The 11,602-nt window shown below is 44.5% G+C and overlaps 1 protein-coding gene across 6 annotated transcripts; it reads left to right on the forward strand.

The window, feature by feature from the left end:
- Nucleotides 1–2,013: 2,013 nt before the first annotated feature.
- Nucleotides 2,014–10,562, forward strand: NFKBIZ (NFKB inhibitor zeta). Of its 6 annotated transcripts, none has more exons than XM_082065104.1 (12): nt 2,014–2,328; nt 2,762–2,904; nt 3,824–3,860; nt 3,959–4,065; nt 4,197–4,960; nt 5,400–5,505; nt 5,833–5,979; nt 6,324–6,387; nt 7,050–7,219; nt 7,869–7,979; nt 8,099–8,266; nt 9,016–10,562. In XM_082065104.1, exons 1-12 carry the CDS (start codon nt 2,094–2,096, stop codon nt 9,067–9,069), a joined length of 2,106 nt encoding a protein of 701 aa, XP_081921230.1. In that variant the 5' UTR covers nt 2,014–2,093; the 3' UTR covers nt 9,070–10,562. The 6 variants fall into 6 exon arrangements, with proteins under 6 accessions (XP_081921230.1, XP_081921232.1, XP_081921231.1 ...); XM_082065106.1 differs by having other exon boundaries at nt 3,962–4,065; XM_082065105.1 differs by having other exon boundaries at nt 2,765–2,904.
- Nucleotides 10,563–11,602: the final 1,040 nt, after the last annotated feature.

Below are 11,602 nucleotides of genomic sequence, written 5' to 3' on the forward strand. Positions count from 1 at the left end.
AACACTGACTTGTATAAAGAGTGTTGTTTAATGAGGGAGAATGTGTGCTTGGGTGAGAGCTGCTGATCAGGGAGCAAGTGAATTTTTACCTTTATTAGACTATGCTACTTCTGGTGCTACTTGGCATCTGATTTCATTTTATAGGTTACACTTGCAAATTATACTGTGACTGCGTAAATTCAATCTATGGTGCAAAACAACAGTCTTTTGAGTAGAAAACTGCCTGGCTAACTCCCAGTGAAACCCTTCTTTTACAAGACAGTGGAAAAAATAATTGAGTAATATAAAGTAATTCTCTCCTGCCTCCTCATGGGCTGGTTAATATAATTCCATGTTGCACCTGTCCCATGTATTTTAATACAATTAAAACATGTACAATAATCTAAATTGTAGACCTCCAATTTGCATAATATACTTCAGAAATACTGTGTTGTTTTACTATGTATTTTTTGGGGCAGCTGTGGTGCTAAAAACATCCTAATTGCAACCTCATGGACAAAAACACATGCACGTATTTTAGAAGACGGTGACCTCAGTGGAAACAAGGAAAGCAGAGATATTTGTTTGAAAACTAGTAATCTGAGAAGTCTCCCCTGTAAATACTGGTATTAACTCAGTGGTGTTGTTAACAGTAATCACAGGCACACAGTTTCGCCCACTTTTTGTTTCGATATTGTGTTGCTTACCTGTTTCTCCCTGTCAGTCTTGACTGAGAGGCTTTGCCACCGCAGCATGGTGCAACCTAAAACCAAAGTAACTTCTGTGTCTGCCCCCTGCCTACTACACACTCTCATAATAGAGAAAAAGAGATGACTCATCTCTTTGTGAGTAACTGCTCACGTTCCCCTTCTCTCTGGGTGCTGCCTACTTGATTCACATGACCCAAAATCCCCGTTCTCTCAAGCCTGTAACCCCAGAGCTGAGACCTGGCAGGAGCAGGGTGAATGTTCCCATGCTGTCGCACTTGGGGTGAGGGTATGTGTGTGTGGGGATGTGAGCCTGCATCAGCAGTGGTGGGGGGCTGAGACCGATGCTCGTGGTTTCCATCTCTGCAGCTGCACAAGAGAGTGGCAATTTGGGGTTGCATGTGTTGCGAGTGGGGGCTGCGAAAGCTGTGGGAGGCATCCAGGGGTAATCTTGGAGGACAGTGCATGAGGTGGCATCCATCCCTATCCCTATCATCCCCCTCTCACCTCAACCCTATCCCCATAATCCCCATCCCCATCATCCCCATCCCACCCCAATCCTACCCCTGTCACTCCCATCCCCATCATCCCCAACACCATCTGCATCCCCATCCCACCCCATCATTTCCATAACCTCCATTCCACTCCAACCCTCTCCCCATCATCCCAATCCCCATCATCCTCATCATCCCCAGCAACATCACCATCCCACCCCAACCCTATCCCCATCATCCCTATCCCCATCATCCCCATCTCCATCATCCCCATCTCCATCCCCATCCCACCTCATCATCCCCATCATCTCCATCCCACCCCAACCCTATCCCTATCATCCCAATCCCCATCACCCTCATCATCCCCAACCCCATCTCCATCCTCATCCCCATCCCATCCCAACATCGCCATCCCACCCCAACCCTATCCTTGTCATCCCCATCTCCATCTCCATTCCCATGCCACCCCATCATCCCCATCTCACTCCAACTCTATCCTCATCATCCCAATCCCCTTCATCCCCATCCCCATCCCACCCATCATTCCCATTCCGGCGGGGCCGCGGGGGCGCTGCCTGACGCCCGGGCTGGGGGAGTGCGGCGCTGCCGCCGGCCCCTCCCGTCCCTTGCCCCGCTTCCGGGGGGGCTGGGGCCCGGGCGGGGCGGGAACCAATCCCCGCCCACTTCGCCCCGCCCCGGGCGCGGCCACCTCCCGTCGCCCTTACGGGAAGCGCGGCCCCGCCCCACTCCAGCCCCGCCCCCGCGGGGGTGGGCGGAGCCGCTATATCCGCCGGCGCCCGCACCGACGCCCCCCACTCTCCGCCGCGTCGCTTTCCGAGCCCTGGCAGTGCCCGCTCCCGCTCCACCGCCCGCCGCTCTCCTCCGCCGCCACCCGCTGCCCTGCGACACCGCCATGATCGTGGAGAGCAGCCGGGACGTGGCGTCCGATGGCGGTGACGGCGGCGGCGCACTCAGCAGCCCCATCAACCTCGCCTACTTTTACGGGGCCTCGCCCCACTCCAGCGAGGGCAGCTGCTCCCCGGCGCACTCCGCCCCGGGCTCGCCGGGCTCCGACTCGGACCTCTCGGTGAGCAGCCGCGGCGGCGGCCGGAGGGATCCCCGGGGCGGTGCCCGCCCCGCGCTGCAAGGTACGGCGTGCCCCGGCGGCGGTCCCGGTCCCCTGCGCCCGGGGGAGCGGCGGCAGGGGAGGGGGGGGCGCGGAGCCGCGGTTCCCACTCCGTCCCTACCGAGAGTGAAGCTGGTCGCGGACCTTTTGGGCTTAAAAGCCCCCGAAGCAGTGAAAAGCGGGAGCTCAGCGGCGGGCGGCAGCGTTTCGATGGCGCTACGTGCCCCGCGCCCGGGGCATTTCCAGCCTTGCGGGAGCGGCCTGGGGGGGTCTCCGGGTGAGAAGGGGGAGTCCCACGCCTGTGAGCTTGCGGAGAGAGCATCGCCTCGGCTCTTGTCAGCGAAACCTGGGATTTAGGTTGTTTTTCACAAGCGTCCCCGCTTTCTTTTTTATTTTTTTTTTTAAGTCAAAACGGAGTCGGTGCCTTAAATTCGGGATTTGTTTTCATATATCAGCAGTTGACCAACACATGGCGGGCGGAAAGCAGCATAGAGGACCTTTCCAGGGGGTCCGTGTGAAGAACTCGGTGAAGGAGCTCCTGCTGCACTTCAGGAGCAGCAAACAGATGTCCTCGGGCTCTGCCACGGAGGAAGGCAAGGTAACCAGCATTTTTCAGCACTGACATAATTGCTTTCAATGGTTACTGAAGCTGGCAAAAAAAGGTGTGTGATAATGCTAGAAGCGAGTTTGCTGCTTTATCTGATGTGGATGGAGTCGGTGTTTTTCCTTTTCAATATGTAATTGGAGAACAGAGCTTGGGAAGAAATTAGTGAGAAGGTTTATTGTGGGAGAGGAGGCGCTTAAAAATGTCCTTACTAAGCTTTATTTTCTAAAGGGTGTTTGGTTAAAGATACGTTTGTGTTATGAAACCACAGAAACTCCCTGTTAACTCAAATGAGGTCATTCACTGTAAGAATTGGGGAATCTTCTCTGAAGAGAATTGTTTGCCACGCTATTGTGCTGCTCTGTAAGGAGCACACAGTATAAAGACAGACCCCCTTCAGTCTGAAAAGATAGAAACAAACAAAAAAATAGGAATTTCCAAGAAGATTAAAGGGGATTTTTTTTTTCTGGATTAGTCTTTCTGAGTGTGTGTTTGCAAGTGCCCTAGATAAGTGGTGTTACAGGAAAATTTTTGCATAGACATTTTCATGGCATTGAAGAAGTATGAAATTGACTGGCTTACTTATGTTTGAAAGGAAGTCCTCTGACCTCAGAAAGATCATTCTAGATTTTCTTGAGTTTTGTGGTATTGTAACAAATAGCTTAAAAAGCCTTAAGAAAAAGGGTGATTTTCATTTAAGTTCCGTACAAATCCTACCATTAATTAAAAACAATTACATTAGGGTTAGCCAATTTTGTACTATAATTCCTCTAAGGTATATCCTATGTTTATAGAAGCAAGTCTCTGCTTTTTTTCTACTTGTCTTTTTTTTTTTTTTTTTTTAATTCCCTTGAAATAACATTATAATAATAGAATAATCTCGGGTTGTTTGTTTTTTTTTTTTTCTCAAAAGGCACAAGGAGGGCTGGTGAACTACGAGCCGTACACAGGTAAAAACTCCCTCTTTAAAAATATATTGCAATAAGATTTTAAAAGTTGGTTGTAAGAGTAACCTCCAAATGCATTCTAAATTTGCTTTTCTTTTCAGCAGAGCTGAAGAACATACTAGGTCACAGTGGCAAAAGAAAGGCTCCCGAGCTCCTTTCTGATGGACCTTCTTTCAAACGCCAAGCGAATGTTCACTCACACCTCCTGGTAAACTTGTAATTTATTTTTTTTCCTGTGCTTTTATTTTTTAGTTTGCTTTGTGTGATCAGAAACAGCCAGACAAAAAATTTACCTCTAGCTTTCTGGGGCTCGTTTTTATTTTTATTTTTTCCTGACAGACACCACCACAGACACCAACTTCTATGGATAACATGGAAGAGATGCATAAAAATGACCCAAAGTGTGACAGCAATTCTGATCTGCTTCAGAACATTATAAACATCAAGAACGAGTCGAGCCCCATCTCTCTGAACACGGTGCAGGTTAGCTGGTTGCACGCTGTCTCCAGTCACAGCTCGCCCAGTGAACAGTACCAGGAGAGCCCAGTAACACAGGCTTTCTCCTCACCCCAGAAGTACCAAGCATTCCAAGATCACACCTCCCAGCATATGCTTGATGCACCACAGCATTACCAGTTCCCTCCGTCGCAAAACCAGAGTTTGTCACAGAGCTATCCTTCGGATGCCTCTTTGGAGTACAGGCCATTTGCTGCCAGTGACCAGTCTCCTGGCTACCAGCAGAATACCTTTGAGAACCATGAACTGCAGTACTGCCAGCCGCAGAGCTTCTCATCCCTCTTGAACGACTCTGAAGGCTCAGAGGGCATCTCTGCTCCCCTCCAGCCGCTGGCCAGTGCCCACCAACAGGCTGATGTCAGCCCCCATGCTTCAAACTTCAGCTTGATTTCCAATAATGTCTGTGGCAGTCTGGAGCGCAGTGTCTCTCTGTCTACTTTGAATGTCTCTCTACCTGACCAAAACATTGCCAGAAGCACGACGCAGCTGGGCAAGTCATTTTTTCAATGGCAAGTGGAGCAGGAGGAAAGCAAACTGGCTAATATCTCTCAGGACCAGTTCCTTGCAAAAGACTCAGATGGAGACACGTGAGTGCTGTTTACCTCTGTGTTTCTGACGTGGAAGGTTGGGGAATGTTTGGGTTTTGGTGGGCCACAGGATTGTAATGGAAGCTATTTATTATCAGTGTTTGTGTGTCATGAGTGCAGTGGTTTCGCTAATCAAATGAAACTCATGGTCTTGCTGATGGGCTGTGATGCACAAAGTTGTGGCACACTGAGTAGTTAAGGTGTTTGTCTAATTTCAGGTACTTATCATTAGACTTTTATTGTATAAATGGGGAGAAAAAGTTTCTAATTTAGATGCTTTAAATTTCCCTGGGAAGAAGGTGTCTGTATTCCTGGCTTAGTAACTCAGAGGAGGTCTGAAGCTGGCAATGCAACACCACTCTGATATGTTTGGATCTATGCTATGACTTGAGCTCCATTTTGTCTGGTGGTGTAACTCTGTTTCCCCTCTTTCCTGCAGCTTCCTTCACATTGCGGTTGCCCAGGGCAGACGAGCTCTCTCCTATGTTCTTGCAAGGAAGATGGCTGCCATGCACATGCTGGATATTAAAGAGCACAATGGCCAGGTGAGGTTTTCAAAAATCTTTGCACCTGCTTTGCACCTGAGTGCTTCTGCATGTCTGGACCTTGAGGAAGATGTGGTGAAAGGCTTATTTAATATTAACCCCAAGATTTAACCTGCATACTAATATTAACCTTGGGCTATTAATACTTCTTGGGATCACCTTGAGCTGGTAAAACTATGTGCTCTGCTTCATTTGTCCTGGCTTCCTGGTATTCATAATCACTGCTTAAATAATACCAGGTAGCTAGGCTTTTTATTTGTTTTAGTTGCTCTTTCCTGTTAGAGATCAGATGACTAATAGTTTGAATTTTCTTCTCGATGTTTGCAGAGTGCTTTCCAGGTTGCTGTGGCTGCCAATCAGCATCTCATTGTGCAGGACTTGGTTAGCTTGGGGGCTCAAGTCAACACCACAGACTGCTGGGGTAGAACACCGTTGCATGTTTGCGCTGAGAAGGGGCATGCCCAGGTCCTTCAGGTAAGAACCAGGAAGGCGTAGCTCTGCCCTGACTGTTAATGCTTATATTTCATATTAGTCCTCTTGGGGAAACTCTGAGAACACCACTCCTCACTTTCTTCCTCTGTGTAGCCTTGTGAATGTCTCAGGGCTCTACAGTAGTGGCTTAAAGTGAAACTGAATTTCACATCAAAGTTCTCACCAGCATTTAAGTAATTTGGTGGAATCCTCTAGCTTAGGAAAAAAATAAGTCTCTTAATACAATTATTTACTGCAAATTCGTTGCAGTAAGACTGTATACAAGTTGAGAAAGCAGTATGTGGTTTGGATAAGGCTTAAATGCATGCATCTTCGCACTTTTGTAGGCAATCCAAAAGGGAGCCATGGGAAGCAATCAGTATGTAGACCTTGAGGCAACAAACTATGATGGTGAGTCGTTAAAAGTTTATAATTTACAGAGTTACTGGATGTTATGTTTTATGGCTGCTGATGTGAATGTTATCCTGGGTTGAGAAGCAATAAAATTGAGTATATCTTTGCCAGGTTGAAATTTACATTTACAATTGAGATTACATTACAATTGGCATATCTGCCAGATAAAAACATGATTAGTCTGTGCCTGTCGGGGCCTCTTCCCTCTTACATGTGATTACCGTGTTTGGTGTGCAGAGCGTAGGTGGTAATAGGTTGTTGAAAACATGTGAGTGCCAGCAATACATTGGTGGATACAGCAGCCAGTATCTCTGACACCAGAGAGCTGTTTTAATTGAACCGTTTTCCATGTAACAACTCTTTCTAAAGTATAATGTGTTAAAAAAAAATATATATATATGCATGTATATCAGAAACGGATTCTTTTGTCTGCTGGCTGAGAGCTCAGAGCAGGTTGCTACTTAACCACTCTGGCAATGGACAACCCAAATCCCGAGCCATTCAAGAACAATCACTGTCACAAACGTGGAACTGTCCCTGGCTTGACGGGGAGAGAAGTTCCTTAAACCATCCTTCAAACCAAGCAACCTGTCAATACTTGTATATTGCATTTGTTAATTAATGATGTATGTTGAGTTTTTATTATATTTTATGTTAAGGTTTGACAGCACTGCACTGTGCTGTTCTGGCCCATAATACTGTGCTGCATGAACTGCAAAACAGTCAGCCACCTCACTCCCCTGAGGTCCAGGAACTTCTGCTGAGAAACAAGAGCCTGGTAGAAACCATCAGGATTTTAATACAGATGGGAGCATCTGTTGAAGCAAAAGTAAGTACAGCAGCTCTATGTGAAGTGCCAGTTCCAGAGAGAAGGTGGAAGCAGAACATGTCCCTTTCTGCCACATCACATTTTAGCTTTACTACAAAGGAAGAAGACTGGTTTGAAAGCTTCTCTACAGCTTGATTTACCCAAGTGGAATGAGAATGTTGCATTTATTCAGAACAAGGTATCATCAATGCAAATGAACCATGGAGAAAGAGGGAGGTGATAGTCTAATTTCTGGATTAAGAATGATGCTATGCTGGCTGCAGCTGGTTGTGTCTTAAAAGAAATATATTTGGAGCACTCTGAGGTATCTGTAATAATAGGGTGCTGATGATATCTTGTTCTTGAACTGCAAATTTTAGTCAAAAAGTGCTTCCCTGTCCAATTTATGTCCGTGCAGGGCCAGATCATTACTTAACTTAGTATAACATTTATTATTTTGGTTTTGTAAGCTCAAGTGCCAAATGAGATCTGGTCCACCGTTCATTACATATTCATATTAAAATATATACTCAGATTGACTTTAAATGAACTGTAGTGCAAATATGTTTGCTCAACACTCTGCAGTTACTCTGCTTCCTGTTTTGTCTGCATCTATACCCTTGATAGGTTGAAGCACCTTCAGGGAAGACTAACAGTTCTTTTTTGATAGGATCGCAAAAGTGGTCGCACGGCTTTACATTTGGCAGCAGAAGAAGCGAACCTGGAGCTCATTCGTCTCTTTTTGGAGCTGCCCAACTGCCTCTCTTTTATTAATGCAAAGGTATGATGATTTTTCCAGAATGCAGATGTGATATGGGATGTGCACAAGTGTGGCACCGCAAGTGTCCTGAACCTTGTGCCCCTGCCTTTTCTTCATGGAGTTACTTATGTCTTCTCCAGGCTTACAATGGCAACACAGCACTGCATGTAGCGGCCAGCCTGCACTATCGGGTGAGCCAGCTGGATGCTGTGCGCCTGCTAATGCGAAAGGGAGCTGATCCAAGTGCCAGAAACTTGGAGAATGAGCAGCCAGTTCATCTGGTTCCTGATGGCCTTGTAGGAGAACAGGTAAACAAACAGCCCCCTTTACCCCCCCTAAAACAGACAAACAAAAGCAAACCAACCAAACAAAAATAACCCACCAAAACCAGCCCTCTCCTTTACTCCCATCTGTCCCAATCTACACAAAAGCCTTATTCCTCTACCAAAGTTTCCTTTGGATTTTGAGTTGCAGCTTTTAAGGAAAAGATTGAGCAAATGCAGTTTAATTCAGGGATCTCTGGTTTTAATGTCAGGATCAGGCAGAATATACTAAGACCTAAAATTAGTTTTCACTTGTAGCTTTTACTTTTTCCATCTCAAAAGGTTTTTCTTAGCCAGCTGGGTTTGTTCTTTGTAACCCTGCAACATACTGGAAGTAATATCCCTTCTTTTGTTTGTCTCAGTGTGGCCTGAGATCATGCTTTTATTGCTCTTGTCATAGTTAGTAATGGCAGTTCTTAGGCCTGAGTAACAGATGAAGAAAATCCCCTTTTCCTAGGAACTATACAAATACATGATGAAAAATGACTTTTGACCCAAGCAGCTAATAACTTAAGCAAATGAGTAATTCTGTTGCCCTTCATTGGTTCAAATACTGTAAAGTTTGATCAGTTCTGGTGGAACTGAACTCAAACCTAGGCTTAGATAAATGAGGAATGCAGAACTGGGTCCAGGTTGTGGGTGTGTTTTGTTTTTTGTGTTTTTTTTTTTTCCTTCAGATTATGACTCATTTTAGGATGATGAACACTAATGTTTTGTGTTTTTGTGTTTTCCAGATAAGACGTATCCTAAAAGGCAAGGCGATTCAGCAGAGAGTGTCGCCATTTTAAGCTCCATGTTTCTTGGAGTTTAGCAACTCACACTCACTGTCAGTCAGGCAGTCCTAATGTATCTGTAAATAGACCATTTGCCCAGTGTGGGCAAATGTTAGTTGTTTCTGTGAAACAAAAGTATTTTGTTCACTATTATATAGTGGGTTATATAAGAGTTAAAAAAAATAAAAAAACCAAAACCAAACAAAACTCAACAATCAAATTCCTCTGAGCAATCAGGAATGTTTCATTCCCAAATATGTGGAAGATTTGCCCGAATACCTGGATTTCATAGCAATGGCAAGACTGAGTTTATTTAAACAGCCATACAGATAACTTCTAAACAAGGACAATTCTACAGGGAATATTTTTATTTAGAGAGGGATGATACATGTTAACATTACAGAGTTTTTTTGTTGTGTTTTTAATAACACTTAAATATTAAGTGCAAGAGAAATCATATTTTTGAAGTTGAAAATTTATTTATGTAACTTTTTAGCTTTTTTCCAGTATCTTGTGCAGGATTGTATTTAGTCACTGGCATTATTGTACAGCTCTATAGTTCTAAGAATCTATTGATTGCTTGGGGAATGAACTGAAGGAACAAGTTCCTTGATATTGAACTTTCAAATTGCATATACAGTTTTAATACTATACTGGTGCGAATTGAGTAAAATCTGTTGTTTTGAAAGACTGAAAACTGAAAGGACAGTTAAGGTAGACTGTCCTGAGCACTGATTTGTGCATGCTTTTGGAATTGTTAATAAAACATGAAAAGCCATGCTTCCTTAGAGGACTTGTAGCAGTTTCTCTCGTACCCAGCAGAGGTTTTTCTTTGGTGGGACAACAGATTGAGTGAGAAGAGATAATGACTTTTATAGTGTATATAACTTTGTTGTACTTAAAGGAATGTGATCCTGATTCAGTGAAAGTATTTAGCATGGACTTTAACTATTGATGCATGCTGAAATCTCTCCATGTTAATTATAGTAATTCAATATGTGTAAGCCCCACTTGTGTCAGTAGGACTTAAGCACATGCATAAGTAGTTTGCTTAACTGAGCTCTAGTTAATTCTAGAGATCTACTGTTTTTCACCTCCTAAACAGAGTTAGTCCATTTATGGTTTTACCTTATAGGTATAGTGGCTAGTCAAGTAATATTTGAAGCTAATGTTTTTCTATTTTTTAATAATTATGGGTGTTAATGCAAAATGTATACTAATGATGCTGTATACTTGTGTTCTGTTGGAGAAAACTTCCTCCTATCACTTTCTGAATGATCCATGCTGGGCCGTAATCCAGTACTATGTTCTCTGTATGGTCTTTGCTCTTAAACTGTTTTTGCATCACACGCAATTCTCTGCCATAACTGTTTAATTAGACTGATTGTGCTGTTTTGACAAAGTATGTCTTGTAGACAAGCTAAGTGAAGAAATCTGATATGTGGAGGCCTATTTGTGATGTATTTCTTGAAGGGTCTCATGTAACTTGTGTTTGAATAAACATGCTAATTACATTTTTATGCTTATTGTCTGTTACACAAATGATGAATTCAAGTTTGAGATAAAGCTGATTTAGCACAGTAATACTGTGAGAGTGATGAAGGTCCATTTGTTAAGGATGAAATGCAATCTTTCCTGCTGTTTGTGCTTCCTCTTGATGCTGGTTTTGAAGCTGTTGCTTGTGTGTTTTGGGTCATGCACCATGTGGTTGTGTTGCATGTGTATTCAGTAGATGTACACAAAACAGAGTTAATAGTCACCAGGTTGTCCAGATTGCAGGTAGTTACCTGAACACTTATCCCTGTATACTTGGATGAATGATACCAGTTCTCACAAAGTCATGTTTTCCCAGTGACTTCCTTGCCTTGGTCCTCAGTTGTTAGAGCTGGGGTACAAGCAGTCACCTTAGCATGGGTGAAAGTCTGTATGAGCAGATGAGGCTATACATGGGGAAAGAATCTCCTTGCTTCACAAATAAAAAGATGGGCTCTGAGCTGGCCATGACCTTTCAGGAGGAGGAATTGTCATCACAGATGATCCTTGCTGAGCACTGAGTTGGTGAGATGGCAACAGTCAAGAAAAGCAGATGAACCATTAGGATCTGTAGGAAAGGAACTGAAGGAAAACAAGAGCCACTTCCATGCTATTGTATAAACCTGTTGGCCACCCTGACTTACAGCTGTGTGTGGTTTGGCTGTCCCCTCAGATGAATGCGTTAGGTTTGGAAGTGGCCCAGAGGATTGGAGGGGCTTCCCTGCAGGGAGCAACAGAGCAGATGAGGGGGCTTCAGCTGCAAAAGCAATGGCTGGCAGCAGGTATGACAGGCCTGCAGAGTCATACTGGGCCAGAGAAACTGGATCAGAATGAACTGCTTGCTGCCTAAGCATGAGAGCTGGAGGCTATTAATGATGGCACCAAGTACACTACAGACAACAGGATGTGATTCCTTGAGATATCTTGTTTCTACCACATTGTTCAGCTATTTGTTGATGGGGAGAGGGCCTGGATACACACTTAGAAGGAGGACCTTTTTGTGGAAGGTTACTAA

Source organism: Streptopelia decaocto (assembly GCF_964273445.1).
Source record: "Streptopelia decaocto genome assembly, chromosome: 1".
NCBI lineage: Eukaryota > Metazoa > Chordata > Aves > Columbiformes > Columbidae > Streptopelia > Streptopelia decaocto.